At 39.0% G+C, this 24,687-nt stretch overlaps 1 protein-coding gene across 2 annotated transcripts in view; it reads right to left on the reverse strand.

The window, feature by feature from the left end:
- LOC128658089 (calpain-8-like) overlaps positions 1-24,687 on the reverse strand; it is a 314,417-nt gene that overhangs the window by 37,576 nt on the left and 252,154 nt on the right. For both annotated transcript variants that reach the window (XM_053712543.1, XM_053712542.1), the window contains exon 10: positions 12,428-12,600. In XM_053712543.1, coding sequence (XP_053568518.1) covers positions 12,428-12,600 — 173 coding nt within the window. The remainder of the gene's footprint in view (positions 1-12,427; positions 12,601-24,687) is intronic.

Genomic DNA, 24,687 nt, shown 5'->3' on the forward strand with positions numbered 1-24,687 from the left:
AAGCGGTAGATCAAATTCCGGAATTTGTGCGACAATTCAGCTAGTGGCTTAGGGGATTTGCGAATGGTATCTGATCGCCTATCCAAATTGGGGTCCCAGATAATATTAAAATCACCAGCGAGAAGCAAGAGGCCTTGGCGCAAAGCTTCCAGTCTCTGGAGGAATTTACGCAATGACCGGATATGTTGTTTATTGGGTCCATAATAAGAGGACAATGTATACATAGCGCCATCCAACTTACAAACAAGAATCAAATATCGACCCTGGGGGTCAGCTTCAACAGAAACACTCTCATATGAGACATCTTTGTGTATAAGGATAGCCGTTCCTCTTGATTTCTGGGAGAAGCTAGCAGTCTCGACTATCGGGTACAATTTAGACTGAATGGGTGTCTTTGCACCTTTAACCCAATGGGTCTCTTGTAGAAAAACCAGGTGGGCACCAGATTTGGCTAAAGACCTAAGGCAAATGCTGCGCTTAGTCGGGGAGTTGAGCCCTCTCACATTGTGAGTGACACAGCAGAATGGCATACTTACAGTTACGTTTCCTCCTTGCGTAGGTAGCGGCCAGACAGGCTAACAAGAAGGAGGTGGGGTACACTAGGGAAGGAGGGTAATTGAGGGGAGGAGAAGTAGGGTGAAGGGCGAAAAGGAAGGGGGAGACACAAAAAAAAAAAAAAAAAAAAAAAAAAAAAGGGGAGGGATAGTTAAGGTAGATAAATACACTTAGCACAGTCTCAAAATGTGAGAGAAAAAAGGACCGCTGGTGCGGGCAAAATCTGAGATAAAATATACAAAACAGGCAAAACAGACAAATTCGAGCACAAAGGGTGCGGTATATAAACAAGGTAAACCGCGTGTGTAGCCTCTGGAACACGTATCCAGAGTACTTTAAGTGGGGGGGAGGTGGCCAGTACTAGCCAGTAACTTGGTTATTAGATTATACAAAAGAGAGGAGGGAAAAGATAATATGAAGTGAGAGTAGGGGGGAGGGGGAAGCACATAGACTCTGGATCAAGGAAAGAGTGAGCAAGAGGGTAGAAGGGAGAGAGAGGACAGAGGGCCAAAGTGGAAAAGGGAGCAGAGGAGGGGGGAAAAGGTAGAGCCATTCATGGGCCAGGAGTACAAAGGCAATAACAATAATTAGAAAACATCAACATAATAATAGTAATCTAAACGGATAGAGTGAGTAAGCCAGCTGTGTAGCACCACACCTCCACAACACTGTAAATCACAGCTATCTCATTGGCCTATCCAAAAAGAGGTAGGCTTAGTAGCATAGTAGTGATAGAGGAAGGATGCATCACAGAGTGGCACACGCATTATCATGCATATCACTCGAGGTGGAGATCCGACATAAACAAATAACATATAGGCAATAATATTATGGAAGAAGATAACAAAACCAGTAGTAGATCAGTCAGTTAGTTACCATCATATGTCCACCCCACCGATTAGGCAAATACTAGCAGTACATAAATATAACAGTAACATATGCAATAAAAAACAGTAACATATACAATAAGCGTAACATATAATCAGAAAGATCAAGTATGCCAGTTGTGGAACACAACACCTCTCTGTGCTGTAAGTCATAAGTAGCGTGTAAGCCCATCTCCGAATAAGTGGGGATGTATATCACCGAATAAGGCACCATGAAACACAAGTGGCATATGCATTACAGTATACATCATCTAAAATATAATTTAACTGGAGAACAAGTGGTGGATTTAAGATAGTAGTGCACATGGGAGCATCGTGACCATTAATTGGTGTATTCAGTAGTATACTGTCAGTAGGTGGCCATCCCACCATCTAGGCAGGATACAACACGCCGACCGCAGTACCTAACAGATACAAATACGTTCCTGAAAGCTCAAGTACATCATTAGTTCCTAGTTTGGATAAAAGAGGATATCCCCGTTTGAGGGGAGGTGAGGGAAAAAAAGAGGGAAAAGAGAAAAGCTGGAAAAAAAGCAGAGAGAGGGGGAGGGGAAAAGAGAGAAGGGAGAGTAAGAAAGAAGATAGGGATGGGTGGGTGGGGTAGGGTATGGACACATATACACTTAAGATTAAAGTCTTTGCGTAAGTCAAAATCACCAAGAAAAAAACAGAATATTTATCAATAGAAAAGTCACTTGCAGTTTATATGTAGAGGTGGAGAGATAAAAAAAACAAACAAAAGAAAAGTGGAAGAGTGTAGCTATTTCACCTCTCCTGCGTCTCCTATTCAGTCATCACCCTCTTCTTGAACCTGACTGGTTGAAGCTGAGTCTTTAGGAGGTCTTTGAGGAAGTGGACCCCATTGTGGGACCAAGGGATTCAAAGAGCTTTGGGGTGGAGTATCAGGTGAAGATGAAGATGAAGAACTCCATCTCTGCAGAAGATTCTGACTTTGTTCAAGTGTGGTGACAATATATTGCTGATTATCTTTTAGAACAAAAAGTCGTGTCGGATGACCCCATCTGTATTTTATACTGTGCGCTCTAAGAAACTTAGTGAAGACTCCAAAAGACTTGCGTTGCTGAAGGGTATGGTGAGAAAGGTCAGCAAAGATGATGATGTCCTTGAACTGTTCTGGTAGAGTAGGCTTGGACATGGAGGCTCTAACAAGCCGTTCCTTATATGTAAAGAAATGCAGTCGCACAATGACATCCCTTGGTTTATCAGTTGCTAGGCTTCGAGGACGAAGGGCCCTATGTGCCCTATCAATAAGTCCCTCATTGGGATTCACTGGCGGCGCCAGAAAGTTAAAGAACTCAGACAGGTGGGTAGATAAGTCACTGGAGGCTACACTCTCAGGAATCCCCCTAAGACGTAGGTTATTCCGACGGGATCGGTCTTCAGCATCCGCTACTTTATTTTCTAACATGATAAGCTGTTCCGCCAGACTCTGAGCATATGCTAGTACATTAGCCTGTTCAACTACCATGTCTTCCTGCTTCCTCTCAAGTGTGTCCACTCTTTCTGAGGTGGAGGTCAGGTCTCGTCGCATCTCTGTCAGTGAGGCAGTAATTTGAGACTGAAAGGAGGAGTGGTGTGCCTCAAGTAAAGATTGCAGAGAAGATAGTATAAATGAAGGTGTTACAGTTGTCGGAGCAGCTTCTTGAAGGGCCTGAAGAGTAGTGGTCACCATGTCTGATCCTGGCGTTGATGTGCTGGAGCTGTCTTGTGAGTCTTCATTTGTAGATAGAAGCTTAGGGTTGAAATGATCCACCACAGTCCTTTTAGGGCCAACTGATGGCTTGGGTTTTCTTTTGTTGGCTTGTGCCATTTTCAGAACTGAAGGCGGCACAATCTGTGAACAGAGACTCAGCCCAAGGTCAGAGGAGAAAGAAGTTGAAAATTGGCGTTGCAAGATGGCCTAAAACAATGTGTATATGTGTTAAGATCCAGAGCCTTAAGAGCGCCCCCTCCCCTGAAGCAGTGCAATTAGCAGAGCATTTGTAAAATGGGAGAGTGCCTTTAGGCTTTACAAGGTATACTTTGACCTCTCACTTCTTGAAATTAGGAGAAATATATAACTTGGATGCAGCCCTTTGCCACATATGCTGCTTTTTATAGGGTATGTATTCTCAGGCTTCTACTAGGAAATCTATGACTTAAAGGTATAGTAGCCTTAGTGTGGCCAGAGTGCTAGTGGCAAGACAGCAAGTGCAATGTCCATGTATGGCACCCTCCCAGGGGAGTGCCCCCTTTTGGGCGAAGCTGGAGAGGGAAGTAGGGTATGACCCGCTGTCACTAAGGGCAGCGGGAAATGGGGGAGGGTGTCCAAACCTGGTGTGAGGTATCAATAAAGGCTGGTGCTGTAACAGAACATTAAAGTAATATCCGTCTTTAATTTAGGTGTTGGAGGCCCTTTACAGGGGTATACAGTGATGCAGTAGTCTATATCACAAATAGACCACACTTTGCTGAGATTTAGAACAGAGAACTCTGTGGATTATTAGTTATGATGTGGGATTAGACTCCAAGCTGATTCCTTTTTGAGCTACTCAGAATGAATGCTGGCAAAGGGAGAAAGTTCTTTGTATTTCATAAGTAACCCTATAAATCACAATTGTTCAGGTGTTCTCACTCAAGAGGCTCAAGAATCAGTCCTAAGGGTTATGGGAAGCAGTCTTAGCATGTAGTGCTTATAGTTTTATGCCTGACACAAGGTGGGATGATAGAAGGGGGTAGATGGAGAATTGCAGCAGCGGAACTCACTGGTATCTGTGTCACGATATTAGGAGGTGTAGGGACAGGTTACATCATAGATAACAAAGTCTTACCAGGTTGTGCAAACTCCGCTGTTGCCCCATATGCTGTCTGCAGCAGTGCTGAGTGTCCTCTGTCCCGTTGCTGAAGGGCCGTTGTGGAGGCAAAGATGGCGGAAATTCGCGCCCTTTTTGTTTGACAACAGGCAAGCCGCTCCAAAGATGGTCACCGCTAGTAGTTGCAGTAAGTCCGGTGTCTGCTTCTTAGTGTACCTGTTTTTTTTTTTTCTGCCTCTCTGTCCTCCCTCTCTCCCTCACTCAGGTCCTCCAGTGACAAATCCGCCACAGATTTCAGGTCCCCGGCTGCTATGCGGAGCTCAGGAAAGAGCGCTCCGTTTTCTCCACTGAAGTCGCACGGATGGATGTGCTCACCGTCTGAGCCTGTAAGTCGGGTAATGTAAGGGAGCCGCTTCTCACTTATATCTTAAGCAGCAGGTGTTTGTAGATTACCTCCGGAGCGGAGCCCCGACCCTCCGGAGGGTAAATTTCAACATGCGTCTTAGGCAGCGTTGATTCTCAGGCCTGGATGGTTTTCTGCCTTTAAAATTCCGGCGTAAATAGTTACCCACTACTTCAGTGTAGATATTGTTTGTGGGACCAAGTCACCTCTCAGTAGTCACTTTATAGACGTTTAGAGCGATTATGATGCTATATAAACTTTTATATTATACTAATTCAGCAGAGAGCTCTAGCAAAGCACGTCTGCTCAGCTAGATGGCTAGCTCCGCCCCCCCGTGTAAAGTGATTTGACATCACATGTTGCCATTATATACTTATTGTCCCAAGTTATTTTATCCAACGTTGTTAAAACTTGTGTGGAATCTCTTAAGTACGATGGGAGACTTGTTACGTACTTTTGGAGATTCTTATCCACGTATTCAGAGAGGTTGCTAGATATAGACCCTATCCCCGATACGATTGGTCTACCAGGTGGGTTATTAAGGGATTTAGGGATCTTGGGAAGTTGGTAAAAGATCGGGTTTATCGGATGTGATACCCTAATATAATTATATTCTTTCTCATTGAGTATTCCCTGTGATTTTGCTTTTGTCAACAGGTCTTCTAATTCCCTTTTATATCTAGCTACTGGGTTATTGCAGAGCTTCTGATCAATTATAGTCAATTCTGTTCATAATGACTATGCCACCACCTTTATCTGCTGGCTTGATCACCAGATCATGGTTCTTTTCAAGTTGTTTTATAGTGTCTTTTTGAGACCTTGATAGATTGTGTTTCATATGTTTAAGTTTATCTGAGCTCAAAGTTCTGATGTCTTGGCAGACGTTAGACTCAAACGTTTCAATGGCAGTGCCTTTACTGCTGACTGGATAGAAAGTCGATCTAGGTTTTAGATCTGTATGTGTGAATCTGTCCTCCACAGGTTGTTTTGGCTGTGTTGTATATTGTTCCATGGATGATTTAGAGAAATGTCTTTTGAGTGTCAGTCTCCTGACAAACTCTTTGACGTTAATAAAGGTCTGGAATTTATCCATGCCTTTTCGTAGGAGCGAGACCGTGCTCGAGTATTGCTTCTTCCTTCTCAGACAGAGTAGTGGAGCTAAGATTATATAACCCTTTCAATTTTTTCTTTTTTTCCGGAGTGGTCGTCTGGTTACTAGTTGCTGTTTGGTAAGCTAAAGTCTGTTGTATGTTTTGCCGTCTGATATTACAATTCTTTAATTTGCAGCCCTCTCTTTTACCTCTATAGGTCTTCTTTTAAGGGTGGGACTCCCCTGTTCTTCTGAGTCTGTGGTTTTCCTTTTCAGTGTAGTCCTTTCTTTTTCTTTCTCTTTTGCAAGTGGGAAATTTACCCCTAAAAAAACTTGGTCAGAGGTGGAGGCTAAAGCTGAGTCTCTGATGTTAACAGGGTTCACTTTATTCTTGTTAGTCTGGGGGTATCGGGCTATGATGGCCTTGTTCTATCTCATGATTTCATTGTTTTCTTGTTGCATGTTATTGGATCTGTTGGGGTTGTGTGAGTGTTGTTATCTCCAGTTGGGTCTTTGAAAAGGATTCTTTTCTTATAATAGTTACGCGTATAATGGTCATATTGATTATGCCGATTTTTATGATTGGGATTTCTTCTCTCATAGCCATATGTCTCTGGTCTATGATCGGAGAACGATATCCTTCTTTCATGGGCATTTCTCATTGGGGATGGTCTTCCCTCATCTTGGAAGTTTTGAGTATTCTGGAAGTCTCTTTGATGAGGTCTATTATAGTGGTAGTTGTTAGGCCTATTATAATAATTAGGATGATATGGCTTAGTTTCGTAATTGTAGCAATTTTTGAATTCTCTTCCATTGTCTAATCTTTGTTCATATGGTCTATATGTATTCCCTTTATAGCCTCGTTGTTCTTCCTCATATGTATTGTCCCAATCTCTTTTGTGATATTGGGTATGCCTTCTAAATTGGCCCCCAAGAAATTGTCTCTTTTACCTGTAAATAAAAAATACAAATACCCCCCAACAGTAAAACCCACCACCCACACAACCAAACCCCCCCAAATAAAAACTATCTAAAAAAACCTAAGCTTCCCATTGCCCTGAAGAGGGCATTTGGATGGGCATTGCCCTTAAAAAGGGCATTTAGCTCTATTGCAGCCCAAACCCTAATCTAAAAATAAAACCCACCCAATACACCCTTAGAAAAGCCTAACACTAACCCCTGAAGATTCACTTACAGTTTTGAAGATCTGACATCCATCCTCAAGAAGCAGCAGAAGTCCTCCAAGAAGCCAGCAGAAGTCTTCATCCAAGCGGCCAAAGTCTTCATCCAAGCCCGCAGAAGTCTTCACCCAGACGGCATCTTCTATCTTCATCCATCCGGTGTGGAGCGGCTCCATCTTCAAGACATCCGACGCGGAGCATCCTCTTCTTACGACGTCTTCTTCCCGAATGAAGGTTCCTTTAAATGACGTCATCCAAGATGGTGTTCCTTAGATTCCGATTGGCTGATAGAATTCTATCAGCCAATCTGAATTAAGGTTGAAAAAATCCTATTGGCTGTTGCAATCAGCCAATAGGATTGAGCTTTCATCCTATTGGCTGATCCAATCAGCCAATAGAATGCAAGCTCAATCCTATTGTCTGATTCTATCAGCCAATCGGAATCTAAGGGACGCCATCTTGAATGATGTCATTTAAAGAAACCTTCATTCGGGAAGAAGACATTGTAAGAAGAGGATGCTCCGTGTCGGATGTCTTGAAGATGGAGCTGCTCCACGCTGGGTGGATGAAGATAGAAGATGCCATCTAGGTGAAGACTTCTGCGGGCTTGGATGAAGACTTCGACCGCTTGAATGAAGACTTCTGCCGGCTTCTTGGAGGACTTCTGCCACTTCTTGAGGATGGATGTCGGATCTTCAAAACTGTAAGTGAATCTTCAGGGGTTAGTGTTAGGCTTTTTTAAGGGTGTATTGGGTGTGTTTTATTTTTAGATTAGGGTTTGGGCTGCAATAGAGCTAAATGTCCTTTAAGGGCAATGCCCATCCAAATGCCCTTTTCAGGGCAATGGAGAGCTTAGGTTTTTTAGATAGTTTTTTATTTGGGGGGTTTGGTTGTGTGGGTGGTGGGTTTTACTGTTGGGGGGTATTTGTATTTTTTATTCACAGGTAAAAGAGCTGATGTCTTGGGGGCAATGCCCCGCAAAAGGCCCTTTTAAGGGCTATTTGTAGTTTATTGTAGGCTAGGGTTTTTTTTAAGTTGGGGGGGTATTTTCATAGGGCTCTTAGATTAGGTGTAATTAGTTTAAATCTTTGAAAAAAAAATGTTATTTTGTGTAACTTAGTGTTTGTTATTTTTTGTAACTTAGTTGTTTTTTTTGTAACTTAGTAATTTTAATAGTAGATTTAAATAATTTGAGTAGGGTTAGGTTTTTAAATATATAATATAGTTAATTTAATTTGTAGTTTAATGTAATTTTAGTCTAACAGTTAGGGTAGATTAATTATTAGTTTAATATAGTTTAATTTAAATGTAAAGGTAAGTTTAAATTTATTATAAGATAGGGATGCGTTAATATTTAATGTACAGTTAGCGGGTTGTTAGGTTTAGGGGTTAATAGGTTAATTTAGTTTATGGCGATGTGGGGGGCTTGTGGTTTAGGGGTTAATAACTTTATTTAGTTGCGGTGGGCTCCGTGAGCGGCGGGATAGGGGTTAATAATATAATGTAGGTGGCGGCGGTGTAGGGGGGCGGCAGATTAGGGATTAAGAACATAATGTAGGTGGCGGCGGGGTCCGGGAGCGTCGAGATAGGGGTTAATAAGTTTATTAGAGTTGTGGTGGGCTCCAGGAGCAGCAGTTTAGGGGTTAATAAATGTATTCAGTTGCGGCAGGGTCGGGGAGCGGCGGGATAGGGGTTAAACAGTTTAGTATAGTGGCGGTGTTTAGTGACAGTATACAAATAAAGCTGTAAAAAAGCCGAAGATCAGCAAGATCGATGAATGTTAGTAAACAACAGTCCGCTGCTTATCGCCCCATACTTGGTGCGCAGCTTTTTGACAGCTTTTTTATTAAATAAGGATAGCGTATTCAGGTCCGGGGCCGCGATGTTAGGCAATGTCAGGCAAGCGTATTGGTGCCGTCGAATGCAGCACAGTTGATGATGGCTTGATAAATAGGCCTCAATATATGCACAGTATATAATGTGCATTTTGTGATTGGCTGAGAGTTGTCACATAGCTTTAACTAATAATAGCTGAAAAAAACAATTCACTTTAAATTAACTTTGTTACCGTGGCAAGCTTTGTTGTCTGCAGACTAAATCCCAGATTGGCTCATTCAAATAAGGCAAATCATGGATGGAATTTGGCTATTGAAAATTAATTGCTGTAATAGGGATTTTAATCTGTTTTAAAAAAAAAAATTGGCTGATATATTATTCTATAGCAACCAATGTTCCCTCTAATTTTTTTCACAGCTGTGCAGACCTGCTCCTGCTCTGACCAAGTTTTTTTTACACGACTTGACAACTGGGCAGCACTTTAATATTATATAATATTTAAGGACACAATTTGCATATATAGTAATAACATATTATGAAACAGCGGCATACTTATACATTTCTGCAACTTTGCATATTGTATACACGTGTGAGATTGTGGGTTTGTGTGTGTCACACACACACACACGTAAACACATAGACATTAGACATGTAAACACTGTTCTCTTCAATAAATAAAATAAAGCAGCATTTTTACATAAATCTTATACTCTGTAGGCAGCTGGTATAACAAATCGTAAACACATTAAGTGAAAAAAAGTACACTGTCCTTTTAAACAGCAAGCAACTGTCATTAAATAACTGATATGCAGCTAGTGAAACAACAACATTAAATATCAAATAGTGTATAGTTGCATAAGATGAATCTCAGCCTGAAATACATTAGTAGGGATTGGAACATAAAGATAAATCACATCATCAGACAGTCATTAATCTAGTTCTCAGATCATGTTAAACCCCTTAAATGGAGCAGTATAATGAACTAGACAGCTTAAAAAAAAATCTTTCTTTGATTGAAATGAAAATAACCAAACACAAACTTTATTAATACATATAATTTTCAGCCTGCAACTGCAAGTATAAAACAAAAAAAAGTACATTAACTTTAAAATTACTTCTCAGAAGCAAATATCCCATTTATGATCAAACTGTTGATTCCAGACTTTTAAAATAAAATGGGATATTTGCCTCAGAGAAGTTTAAAATCATATATTTTAACAATCCTTATTGCTCCAGGTTTAAACAGTCTATTTAAATTAATATAAATATGGTAGCAAGTGTCATCTGGATTATTTAAATAGATAGGTAAGGTAACTTACTTTGAAAGAAAATTTTATAATTGATGATAGTCAAATGAGTTGTAGCTGCTATTATTATATATCAGTATATTACTATTAATAATTATTATTAATAAAATATAACATAAACAAATTATTTATTTAAAAAAAAAATCTGTTGGCAAATTTGTCGCCATAATTGTCAGTAGTCCTGCTGTCACTCACAGTACTAGTATGATTTGAATTTAATATGTCTGGGCACTGCTCACTAAACTCTATAAAGTGCAATTCACACAGGGTAGATATGTTCACCTAACAAACACTACAGCCTGTACAGCCTAATGTGTGGGGCTATTCCACAATATCTTATTTTCATTTTAAGTCTTATTATGATTTATAATTATGTATACTAGACTAGCAATTAGTAAATATTACTCGTCGTCAACGTCTTATATCTGCAAGCAATTTGAGCAAAGCACTCAATAATCCAAGAATAGAGAGGGGGAAGTGTTTCTGTATTACTCTGGGGCCGGCTGTTTCAGTAATTTACAAAGGGATGAAAGAGAGCAAGGGCAAGGAAGCTCATATATTTTTCATTTCCCCAGCGGACGGCAGCTGCGGCATTAAAGTCAGACAGCAATTTATTAGAGATGGGAAGTTCGGTTCTTCTTTGTGAATCGGTTCATTTCGGACAGTTCGATTAACTGAACCGGTTCATGAACCGATTCACCAGTTCACCTACTGAACATGAGATAGAGGCTCTACCTCATGTTCAGTAGGTGAACTGTAGAGCCGCAGATTTGTTCCTGAATCATGAGTCACTGACTGTGTGAGTTGTGTGACTCATGATTCAGTTCAGCTCCTCCTGAGTCCTCACAGCCAGGCAGCGTTGGCTCCTTCACAGATACATACAACACAGTACATAGAACAGAGCTTGCTGTATACTCTGTTCTATGCACTGTGTTGTATGTATTTTCCTAAGATATGCATATCTTATAAAAGACTTATATTATAATAAAAGTGACAATAGAATATGACCTTAAATTTTAAAGGTATTAATGTGTAAACAGCCCAAAACTCTGTATGGCTTATAAATAAACATAAGGGTGAGACCTGCTGCTTCTCTAAGGGTTAATTTAAGGTGCAGTTTGGGGTATATTTCAATCAGTGTACTGTTAATTGACTCCTTTGCAATGAATCGTTCAGTTAACAGTACACTGATTCAAATATACCTCTAATTGCACCTTAAATTAACCCTTACAGAAGCAGCAGGTCTCAACCTTATATTTATTTATAAGCCATACAGAGTTTTGGTTTATAAATATAAGGTTGAGACCTGCTACTTTTGTAAGGGTTAATTTAGGTGCAGTTAGGGGTATATTTGAATCAGTGTACTGTTAACTGAATGATTCATTGCAAAGGAGTTAACAGTACACTGATTCGTTTGCAAACAGTTCACTTCTCGAATCAGTAACAGTACTGGTAATATGATCCTAGAGTGAAACTGTCTGATTCATTGCAAAGGAGGAGTTAGCAGAAGCAGTACACACTCTAGGATCGTATTACCAGTGTGCTGCAGACTCAGGAAGTGAACTGTTTGAAACGAATCAGTTCAGTCTGGTGAACTGATTCATACAGTTCACTGAAAAGATCCAGTTCAAATGAACGATTCGTTCATGAACTGGACATCACTACAATTTATATCCTCCCCCAGTACACGCATCTGCTTTAGTGGAGCACAGTGATTAAGTTTGTGTGTGGTGTCTAAGTTACAGAGTTAGCAAGATGTTGAAACGTATTTGTCTTGGGCTTTAGTCTCATTTTATTACTTTAAGTTATAATAAAATGAGAGTGTCTGGAGCCAAAGACATATACGTTTAAACACCTTGTTAACTCCCTGGCCGGTCCGGTGCAGTGCTAGCCCGCAGCAGGGCTAAAAGTAGGGGAACTATTTATTTCTTAGATTGCATTACAGTAGTACTGAATCAGATTACTTATCAGCCGGCTCAATAAAGAAGTTCGACTTACATTACAATGCTCCTTCCACCTCAGTTTCTCCCGGCCAAACCAGACTCCAGATCTCAACTGCGCACTGAAATTTTTGGCGCGGCTAAAGGCTCCAATGCCTCTTGGTGCTCGGGGATAATAAAGAAGTACGCGGTGTCACTTAAATCAATGCGCTGCCGCGCTCATTAGAGGAAACATTGATAGCAACACAACAATTACACGGTGTTTACTGTCCCTTTAAGGTTCTTATTTATATCTGTCACTAATTAGCCACAGCACATTAAATGGGATATACTTCTCATAAAACATAACAAGGTTGTTCTTCTGCAGTCAGTCAGAAAGCTATATATATAAATAGTAATATTTCATCATACTAACTCGATAAATATAGAAGCCAATCGGCAGTAGTTTTTCTCCTGTAATGATCTTTCTGCGGTTCTTTTGCATTAAACCAACAATCACAGTACAACATGGCTGCTCTGTAGAAACTTCATGATCATCATCTGGCTCTTCCAACCTTATCCTGAACTGGGGGTTGGTGCAGTACGTATCTTCATGTAAAAACAAAAGAAAAAAAGTTAATGTTTATATTTAGCATATACAATTGATAGTCAGTATTAAACAGATGGCTTTAGTCATTTAAAGGGAGAGTGTACTATAGGATCAGATCACGGGTGAAGCGCAAATTAACGCTCCCACTTGAGCATTAATTCCACTAGAAGTAAGATTTTTGCGCTTGTCGGGTTGTGCTCGTATTATGAGTAGAAAGTAAACTGTTTTCGCTCTAGCGGTTACCCGACTAGTGCAAAAATGTGATCGCGTGCGCGTTCACATATTCCCTAATAGAAGTTAATGGATAAAAAAAATAGGGAAAAAATTCTCATATTCTCATTTGCGCTAACCTGACATGAAAATATGAATATTTCACATTCTAATGATCTGTAAATAACAGAATCTGTTCTATTTATTCATAAATAAATATTTCTACATATAGCTGATGTTTTTTTGGTACAATATATATCTATACCTAGAGCTATATATTTTTCAGTCAGACGCTCTTAAACTTATTTATTTGTGACGTTTTGGGGTAGTTTCCCTTCCTCAGACTCAAAAAAATAGAACAAACAGAAAGTTCTACTTACCCCTTAAACTATACTTAACAGGATCACAGTACAATATACAGGGGCACCAAGAATGGCTAATGCTATAAACAATCACACTGTAGCGTATTTCAAACTTAGCACAATACTACAAACAATCACACTGTGGTATACTATAAATATAGCACACCAAGAAACTTAAAAAACATATGGTAAATGTCCACAAAAAACAAAGGCAAAATGTTGCTCCCTCCAACTACACCAGGTAAAAGGTTTGTAGTGGATCTTCTTTTGTTCTGAAAAGACAAAAGAAAAGAAGGGGCGCTTCCTAGTGCAGATCAATTGATGACCAAATTTATGGCACAAATACTCTAGTGATATTATTACTCACAAACACAGCAGCACTCGTCGTGCTATTGGGCACAGGCTGAAGATTTAGTAGCGCTCCAACTCACTAGTGTAAGTGTCATCCAAGTTGACCAGTTAGGGCACAAAGTGTTTCTACACCGTCTTGGGTTATAGCCTCCAAACTGGATGGGACAAAGAAAACACACAGCACACACTTCCTAGTGCAGATCAATAAGGCACCACAAAAGCTCAGATGTTTCATTTAAGTTTGATACTCACAAGCGTAGCAGTACTCTGTTGTGCTGATAGATACAAACTGGAGTCTCACAGCGCTCCAGCTCGCTGTCACAGCTCAGATGTCTAACCAAGTGAAGGCTCAGATGTGGAAAAATTCAGGAGCGTGATGATCAAACACTTGATGTTTATAGAGCTCAAAAATACCACGGCTCAGAAATAACACGGACCAGGATACGAAGATAGGTAAAAAGTTAATATAAAACTTATAAAAACATTAAAGCACTCAGGAGTGCATAAGTATAAATTTGCTACGCGTTTCTCTGTCCACAGACCGTTTCCTCAGGCATGTATACTAAAAACTTTGTATCCTATTTAAATCTATGCTAACCAATGCTCTTACTAGACAGTTATTACGTCATGGATAACACAAAGGACCACAATCAACTAATTATACTCTGCAGTGTGTAGTTTTTACACATAGGGTAAATACAATGTAACATACTATTGCTGGAGAGCAAGTATAATTATGTATAAAACTTATGTGGAGCAGAACATAACCTCCTGAATTTAAACAAACCAAACCGAATGGTCTAGCAGCATTAGCCGAATAGGACATGGGGATATTAAAGGGCCATACACAAGTTAACAGGCTCTTAAAGGGATGCTAAAAAACAATTATTTTCTATAAGTGGTCTCCCTTTGACATTTGGGGTAATAACGGAACAATATGCATATATATTGCTAATAGACGAGAGGCTATAGGACAAAGCCTTACTGAGATTTGCTAGTGGAAATGCCTATAGTTATATTAAAATGATGTATCGGGAATGTATAACTGTGATAAGTTCCAAATCCTTATGTGGATATTGTCCCCTATCAAGGGATTATGATATATAAATATATATATAAGAAACATACAATTCTATCTATTGTGCCCTAGTGTTTATAGAAATTATATAACGCTGGAATGATGCGCCAGCTGCAAACTAGGAACATTTCCTAATATTCACATTTAGGGGTTTCTTTAACGGTTACACTTTAGTTCATTTTTTATCACAATTAATTATGATTACAAGTATTTTGTATTAGTTTCACAATTTGTGACACATAGATTCGAGTTTCACATTTAAGTATTAACACTTCAAACAATATTTCCCATACTTTATGGGTGCTTACTAGATTGGTATAGGACATTAAACACCCTTAACACATTATTATCACCATAATTAGAATAGTCACAAAAAGGATATAGAAATCAGTTCACTTCATTTGATTATCTGTATAATTTAGTACAACTTTAAATATGCACATTACAATTTATAATAGAGCTGGCGCATCATTCCAGCGTTATATAATTTCTATAAACACTAGGGCACAATAGATAGAATTCTATGTTTCTTATATATATATTTATATAACATAATCCCTTGATAGGAGACAATATCCACATAAGGATTTGGAACTTATCACAGTTATACATTCCCAATACATAATTTTAATATAACTATAGGCATTCCCACTAGCAAATTGCAGTAAGGCTTTGTCCTATAGCCTCTTGTCTATTAGCAATATATATGCATATTGTTCCGTTATTACCCCACATGTCAAAGGGAGACCACATATAGAAAATAATTATTTTTTAGCATCCCTTTAAGAGCCTGTTAACTTGTGTATGGCCCTTTAATATCCCCATGTCCCATTCGGCTAATGCTGCTAGACCATTCGGTTTGGTTTTTTTAAATTCAGGAGGTTATGTTCTGCTCCACATAAGTCACGGCCTGCTGATGTATTTAATATGTATTTGTTTGCATTTTATACATAATTGTACTTGTTCTCCAGCAATAGTAAGTTACATTGTATTTACCTTATGTGTAAAAACTACAGGCTGCAGAGTATAATTAGTTGATTGTGGTCATTTGTGTTATCCATGATGTAATAACTGTCTAGTAAGAGGATTGGTTAGCATAGATTTAAATAGGATTCAAAGTTTTTAGTATACATGCCTGAGGAAACGGTCTGTAGACTGAGAAACGCGTAGCGAATTTATACTTATGCACTACTGAGTGCTTTAATGTTTTTATACGTTTTATATTAAATTGTAACGTTTTACCTATCTTCGTATCCTGGTCCGTGTTATTTCTGAGCCGTGGTATTTTTGAGCTCTATAAACATTAAGCGTTTGATCATCACGCTCCTGAATTTTTCCACATATGAGCCTTCACTTGGTTAGACAGATTACGGTCTGCTTCTCCCATCTGAGCTGTGACAGCGAGCTGGAGCGATTTGAGACTCCAGTTTGTATCTATCAGCACAACAGAGTACTGGTACACTTGTGAGTATAAAACTTACATGAAACATCTGATCTTTTGTGGTGCCTTATTGATCTGCACTAGGAAGTGTGTGCTGTGTGTTTTCTTTGTCCAATCCAGTTTGCAGGCTGTAAACCAATAGGGTGTAGAAACATTTTGTGCCCTAACCGGTCAGCTTGGATGACACTTACACTAGTGAGCTGGAGCGCTACTAAATCTTCAGCCTGCGCCCAATAGCATGACAAGTTCTGCTGTGTTTGTGAGCAATAATATTACTAGAGTATTTGTGCCATAAATTTGGTCATCAATTCATCTGCACTAGGAAGTGCCCCTTCTTTTCTCTTGTCTTTTCAGAACAAAAGAAGATCCACTACAAACCTTTTACCCCATAAATACCTCACCAGCAGAGACAAGTTCGTCCGTCTATGAGCTCCGTCAGAATTCCTGGATTGCAACTGCACTTGCGCTCCGGTCTCCTACAGAGTCATCAAACTGACCTATTAAAAATGCAAAACCAACAGCGCAACATATTATCTTATAGTAATAACTTTTACCACAATTCATCAGCACAATGTTATAGTTTTAGTCTGCAACAGATAATTATCCCTATTGCTTCCTTATAGAGCCTATTGTATATTGGAATTTTACTACTTGCATATGTTATTTTTTCTATACAGTATGTACCCACCACAGTATATGTTAATGTAGTATCCATTTAAAGGCATAGGCCTATAGTTATCAATGTCTGTCGGACCTGATCTGACAGAGCGGATCAGGTCCGACAGACATCGCTGAATACGGCGAGCAATACGCTCGCTGTATTCAGCATTGCACCAGCAACAATGGGCCGCCAGCAGAGGGGTGCTCGATCGGGTTGATTTCCGGCAATGTCTGTCCGCCTACTCAGAGCAGGCGGACAGGTTATGGAGCAGCGGTCTTTGTGACCGCTGCTTCATAACTGTTGCTTCTGGCGAGCCTGCAGGCTCGCCAGAAACACGGGGCATCAAGCTCCATACGGAGCTTGATACATATGCCCCATATACTCAATATTGCATCTCTCAAGTTAAAGATAAAATGTCAGAAAATTATTACTGCGCATACTTCACGATGCCCCACATAATTAACTAAAATCTACATTTAGCTTGTTTTTATTACTGGTCTTAACCACATGTATAGAGCTATAACTATGTACTACATTGGTACATACCTATACCAACCCATATACATATTCCTGGGCACATTTTAACTTATAAATAATCTAATATCAGAATATAACAACTTTAACTATCTAACTGGAGTATATTCTTTTTGGCTCTGATTTTACTCGCATTATTATTATCTAGACTACTCACATATCACTAAATACATCATCTTTAAAATGAATTTCTACACTAACTCTAGACAGATCCCAGATCCTAGGACTATAATGATCTTACAGTTAGGGATTACCTGTCTGTTATAAAAAAACATTGAAAATCGAAATAGGTATTTAACCCCTTAGGTACTAGAGTATCTAAAGTTTGGATCCAGTTAACATTTTGCTGTAAAAGCATTTTTGCTCTATTACCCCTCTGTCCATTGGGAGAACATGAACTATAATCATGTATTTGAGGTCAGAGACTGGATGGTGGGCCATTAAAAAAAATGTTTAACCACAGGTTGTTTAGCACTCCCAGAATCTATGACTGCTCCTATTCCACAACGAGGGTTTGCCATCCTTGTCCACAAATCATCATTGGTTTTCCCAATGTAATATTTCCCACAGCTGCAGTGTAACATATATGATAAATTTGTTTGTACATGTTAATCTCCATCTAATTTTATACTTCTGATTTTATTATGGGTGTACAAAATATTGTTCTTGTGACAATCCTTTACATGTTGTGCACCCACTGCATTTGTAGCAACCTGGTTTAGGACTGCCCAACCATGTTGATGAAATGTAACTTGGTTTAAAGTCAGGTCTAGACATCTCGTAGAAATGTGCCCCTTCTATAGCCAATTCTGGGATGTTCATACTCCCTCAATGGTAGAGACCTATCACTACTAAGGATTGACCAATTATTCTTCAAAATGCCAGGCATGGCCCATTTGTCTGGAGTAAATCTTGTCACAAACATTAATCGTTTCTCTTCTTGTAATCCAATAGGTTTCTTTACCAGGGCTTCTTTCTGTGTCATCACTTGTAGTTCCTTAATAATTTCATGTAGACTTGCCTCATAATATCCTCTTTTCTTGAATTTATCCTGCATACATCTCTTCATTTCTCTTGAATAGTGTAGAGTTATTTCTAATGACTCTTTTTAGTTGGGACTTAGGCAAAGCCCTCTTCAGTGCAAAAGGGTGACAACTCTCAGCTCTTAAAATGGAGTTCCTATCAGTCTCCTTTTCATACAGTCAAAATCCTGCCAAATTCTTTATATATATCCTGAGATCAAGGAAATCAATGGAGCTATTAGAACACTGCATCTTGAACTTTAAATTATCCCTCAAACTGTTTAGCTGCACAAACCAATCATCCAGTTCTTCTTGTGTACCTGTCCAGACTATGAGCAAGTAATCTATATAACGTTTAAACACCTTAATATGCCTGTTGTAAAAAAGGTTGTATCAGACTGTTCAAATTCTTCCATGTAGATATTGGCGTATGATGGAGCCATGTTTGAGCCCACTGTGTCCCAGAGGTTTGTAAATGAAAATTTTGTTCAAACTTAAAATAATTTAATGTCAGACAGAATTCTAATAGTTGAAGTTCAATTGGTGGTCCAACATATGGTATCTATTCAGGTGATTTTGTACCACCCTTAGTCCTTCTTCATGGGGAATTATAGTGTACAAACTCGTGACATCAAATGTCACTAGTACATCCTCTTCAGCTATTGTTAAATTCTCCTAATTAAATAGCTTTATCGCATCAATGTCCCATCAAAGTCTAGCAGAAAAGAGGAGATATTTCTTACCAGAGGTTGAAGAATGCTGTCCAAGTATATGGCAATGGGTTGTAACAGGGAACCCCTGGTGGATATTATTGGACGCCCAGGGTCTTTATGAAATTTTGGGAGTGTGTATATAATTGTTATTAGTATATATATATATATATATATATATATATATATATATATATATATATATATATATATTTATTCTAGAACTCAGCAGGAGTTGACCACAACTGCAGAGAGAGATAAACACTACAGCAGACAATAATAGATTAAGCAGTCTCTTATTAGCTTTTGTTACCTGGGAAAAGTGAGATTATGAATACACTTTGTAGCTGTCCCTTTAAGGCTGAGATCAACGTATGCCTTAGCAATGCTTCTCAAGAGAAGGTAATTGTCCAGTGCAGGTCTGGTTTGCTGGTCTGACTGCTAGAGCAACAGTTGGCAGATAGGTGAAAATGTAACAGTTCTTTAATACACACATAGCATACATTAAAGGAGAGATTAACTGCCCACAGCAGGTATTGTTTGCTGGTGTAACAGCTGAAGTAGAAGCAGGCTGTATTTATAAAAGTGTAATAGTTCTTAATTACAGTATTTCCTTACCAGGAGGGGAGAAGCAATATGTAGAATCCCCGAATACAATTGTATCTGTAAAACTGAGAGAAGGAAGCTTAGTGTAACAGCATACAGCAGGTAGCAGGGTTGGCAGTGAAGAGTAAGGGGCCAATTTATAAATGTCCAACATGATACGCTGTAGTGCATCATGTTCAACAGACATTGCTGAATGCCGACAGCATACACTGTCGGCATTTAACATTGCACAAGCAGTTTACCAGAACTGCTTGTGCAATGCCACCCCCTGCAGATGGAGGTGTCAATCCGCCAGATCATACAGGATCGGGCGGATTGCAGACCGCAGCCTCAGAGGCAGCGGACCAGTTATGGAGCAGCAGTCTTAAGACCGCTGCTTCATAACTGCTGTTTTCAGTGAGCATGAAGGCTCACACAGAAACAGGGGCATCAAGCTGCTTTCGGAGCTTGATAATTCAGCCCCTAAGTCTGTAATGTTTCCTTAAGCAGGAGAGAAGGAGCTGTGTACTGAAATTGTTAGTACCTTTCAATCTGTTATCCTGAGAGCTGAGTGCAGCAGCGGTCTGTGATGAAGAGTAAATAATTCCTGAATAAGATAGGTAACTCAGGTCAGACTTGAATGTAGTTCAGTTTGAAGAAATGTAGCTCCTTAGACACAAAGAAATACAACAGGAAAAGCAGGATACCTCTCCAACAAGCTTGTATGAATCAAGCAGGGAATTGCAGCAGGTGTTGTAATTTATGTGTGAAAGACCAGCCATGCAGGAGGAGTAGCAAAAGTAATTCCCTTAAAGGTGGATTAATAAGTTATATAGGTAAGAGCTGAGACATAATTTAAATGTGGATGAAAGGGATATACAAATTATAGGTGTTACTGGATATGTTACTGTCAAATATGCCTTCAAAGATTTATTTAAAGAACGACCCAGATGTGGTGATAAGAGAAGATGACAAGGGTGAAACCTTGGTACGTATGAATTATAAGGATTACAATCAAGAAATTCTTGGTCAACTTGGTGATGAATCTACATTCAAAAAAACTAACGACAGAGCCTTTGGTGGTGTTCAAACAAAAGGTAGATGAGTATCTAGTGCTACTGAACGGACTACGCGACTACGCTTTTTTATTTACAAACCTCTGGGACACAATAGGCTAAAACATGGCTCCATCGTATGCCAATATCTACATGGCAGAATTTGAACAGTATGATACAGCCATTTTTGACAAAAGGCATTTTAACGTGTTCAAATGTTACATAGATGACTTGCTCTTAGTCTGGGCAGGTACACAAGAAGAACTGGATGATTGGTTTGTGCAGCTAAACAATCTGATGAATAATTTAAAGTTCAAGATGCAGTGTTTTAATAGCTCCATTGATTTCCTTGATCTCAGGATATATAAAGAATCTGGCAGGATTTTGACAACACTATGAAAAGAAGACTGCTAGGAACTCCATTTTAAGAGCTGATAGTTGTCACCCTCCTGAACAGAAGAAGGCTTTGCCTATGTCACAACTAAAAAGAGTCATTAGAAATGAAGAAATGCAGATAATGCAGTATACATTCAAGAAAACAGGATATTATGAGGCAAGTTTACAGGAAATTATTAAGGAACTACAAGTGATGACCCAGAAAGAAGCCCTGGTAAAGAAACCTATTGGATTACAAGAAGAGAAACGATTAATGTTTGTGACAAGATTTACTCCAGACAAATGGGCCATGCCTGTCATTTTGAAGAATAATTGGTCAATCCTTAGTAGTGATAGGTCTCTGACATTGGGGGAGTATGAACATCGCAGAATTGGCTATAGGAGGGGCAAATCCCTACGAGATGTATTAATGAGACCTGACTTTAAACAAAGTTATGTTTCAACAACATGGTTGGGCAGTCCTAAACCAGGTTGCTACAAATGCAGTGGGTGCACAACATGTAACGGATTCTAGCAAGGACAAATTTTGTGCACCCATGAAAAAATCAGAAGAATAAAATTATATACAGATTAACATGTACAAAAAATTCATCATATATATGTTACACTTCAGCTGCGGGAAATATAACATTGGGAAAACCAATGATGATTTGAGGACAAGGATGACAAACCATCATTGTGTAATAAGAGAAGCCATAGATTCTGGGAGTGCTGAACAACCTGTGGCTAAACCATCCAATCTCTGATCTCCTGAAATCCTATTGGCGGATTTTAAAATGTCAGCCAGTAGAAATGCAAGGTACCCCTTATTTAAATGGGCACCTTGCATTTTAGCTTCAGTGTACGTCGGTGATCGTATAAAGAGGATCCTCCACGCTGGATGTCTGCACAGTTGGCAACAATGCTACGGGCCTCCCTAGCTCTGCGCCTCCTTAGCTCTGCGCCACCGGGATAAAGATAGAAGATGCCCCCGCGATGGTTCAAGATGTCGCCGCCTGGATGAAGACTTCTTATCGCCTGGATGAAGATGGATGTCGGGACTTCAGGAACTGTGAGTAGATTTCCTGGGGTTAGTGTTATTTTTATATTTATTTTTTGGGTGTTTTTTTTTTAGATTAGGGCTTTGGGCACAGAAGAGCTGAATGCCCTTTAAGGTCAATGCCCATACAAATACCCCTTTAGGGGCAATGAGTAGGTTAGGTTTTGTTTTAGACAGGTTTTTTTATTTTGGGGGGGGGTTGGTTGCATGGGGGGTTTACTGTTAGGGGGTAAAAGAGCTGGCTAACTTAGGTAAAAGAGCTGGTTAACTTAGGGCAATGCTCTACAAAAGGCTCTTTTAAGGGCTATTGGTAGTTTTTTGTTAGCTTAGGGGGTGTTTTTATTTTTTTTGGGGGGGTTATTTTTATAGGCCTATTAGATTAGGTGTTATTTTTATTATTTTAGATAATTTTGTTTATTATTTTTTTAATCTTAGATTTTTTTTATTTTTCGTAATGTTAGTGTTTATTATTTTTTGTAATATTAGTTTTTTTTTATTTTTATTCCTAGTGTTAGGATTTTATAATTTTGTAATGTTAGGCTTTTTTATTTTTTCGTTTCTTTCATTCAAAATAGTAATGTTAGGTTAATTTATAGTTTAAACGTTTTTATTTATTTAAAAATAGTTATATTGTAAGTTTTTTATTTCAAGTTAGGAGGGTGTTAGGTTTAGAGGTTAATAGTTTAATTTAGTGTGTTGCGATGTGGGGTGCTGGCGTTTTAGGCGTTAATAGGTTTAGTTTATTAGTAGCGATGTGGGGGACCGGCGTTTTAGAGGTTAATAGTTTTATTATAGTCTTGGCGATGTGGGGGGCCGGCGGTTTAGGGGTTACTAGATTTATTTAGTATTGGCGATGTGGGTGGGCAGTAGTTTAGGGGTTAATAAGTTTAATATAGTAATTCGCAAAATCCATAACTACTGGTTTCAGATTGCGGCGGTATAGACCATAACGCAAGCATTTTAGCTGGAACGAACAACCTGTAATACAGCATTTTTTGAGTGCAGAATGGATTGTTTTGTTACAGGCTAAAACACTTGTGGTATAGCTATACCGCTGTGACTTGTAATACGGGAGACCTGCCATTCCACGCACAATGGCCAATTTTTCAGCGGTATTGCCATACCGCACCATCCCGCAAAACTTGTAATCTTGGTGTTTGGTTGCTATTAAGATATAACGCACTCAAATACATATCGCAAACAAGGTCAATACCAAATTTTTGGCTGTCTAGTACTAAATAGTCGGCCGTAAAAAAATGATGAGACATTAAGAATCTTTGCTCTTAAGCATTATACATTCTGTAAGAAACACTGTGGATATGGTCAGATAACATAAGTGTTTTATGACCCATAATAATAGGTCCAACCGGTGTAATATTAACACAAGTATAATTGCCACATAAGCGGCCACTAAACAGATAATAAAGTTGTTAAGCTTAACACAAGGTTACTGGTTAACGCCGCACATACGGGCAACCAGCTAGGATCCTCTGTGGTGAGTAATAAAAGGATTGTGCTGTTCAAGACTACACATTTGATAAAGACACAATAAAAGGGGCTAGATATTCAAGTAAATGCACTGTTGAGCAAAATACCAACTGCAAGGAAACGCAGCATATATGAGGTTATCAAGCAAAGGTTACTCGCTGCCAACCAATAAATAACTGTAAAGCTACCTCGTTTTGCGAATTGTGTAAAATCCAATCAAAAATAATTACTGCCAGATATATTAGTGACAACATTTTGTACAGCATCCTAATACACCAACGTACAGATGTTTAACATACACATAAGGCGGCAGGCCAGAGATTGTGTAAGCTGGAAATAATTTTTGATAAATTGATACATGCAAGCAATACAATTGCAAAATTAGTGTATCCATTTGAACAACTTAATTTTACATCAGGTATGAAACAGCTAGTACAGCTGAGAAACGCGTTGCAATCTGTAATTTTTTTAGTTATTTTATACACTTTGGGTGAGTGTTTAGCACCCTTAGTTTTTATATCAAGTTTTTTTTATATAAATTTATCTGAATTTACTGGAATCCTGTGCTGATTTCTCTTTGTTCTGGAGCTGACACTGGGAGTCTGTGTCTACCTTTCCCTGGCCTGGGAACAGTGAACTGGGACACTGCAAGATCCCAGAAGGCTCTACTCAGCACAAGTGGGTTCTGCTTATTTTATTTCTTAGCCTGGGAGCAGTGAGCTGGAACAATGGCAATTTTCCAGCAAGCCTGACTCAGCACAAGTGGGTGCTGCCACTCTTGTGAGTATAATACCTACTAAAGACACTTGTATATTTATCCACTCTATCACCACAGTATTATACTAAGAGACGCCCTCTTTTTTGTGATCTCTATTCACAGATTCTTCGAAATGTAGATTGTAGTTAATTATGTGGGGCCTCGTAAAATATGCACAGTAATCATTTTCTGCCATTTTTAGATGCGATATTGAGTATATGCCTTTAAATGGATACTACATGAACATATATTGCGGTGGGTATATACTGTATAGAAATACTAACATTTGTAAAAGCAAGTAGTAAAAAATAGGCTCTATATGGAAGCGATAGGGGTATTATCTGTTGCTGGCTAAGACAGTAACATAATGCTGATGAATTGTGGTGATTGCTATTAC

The sequence above is a fragment of the Bombina bombina genome, chromosome 4 (assembly GCF_027579735.1).
Source record: "Bombina bombina isolate aBomBom1 chromosome 4, aBomBom1.pri, whole genome shotgun sequence".
NCBI classification, from domain to species: domain Eukaryota; kingdom Metazoa; phylum Chordata; class Amphibia; order Anura; family Bombinatoridae; genus Bombina; species Bombina bombina.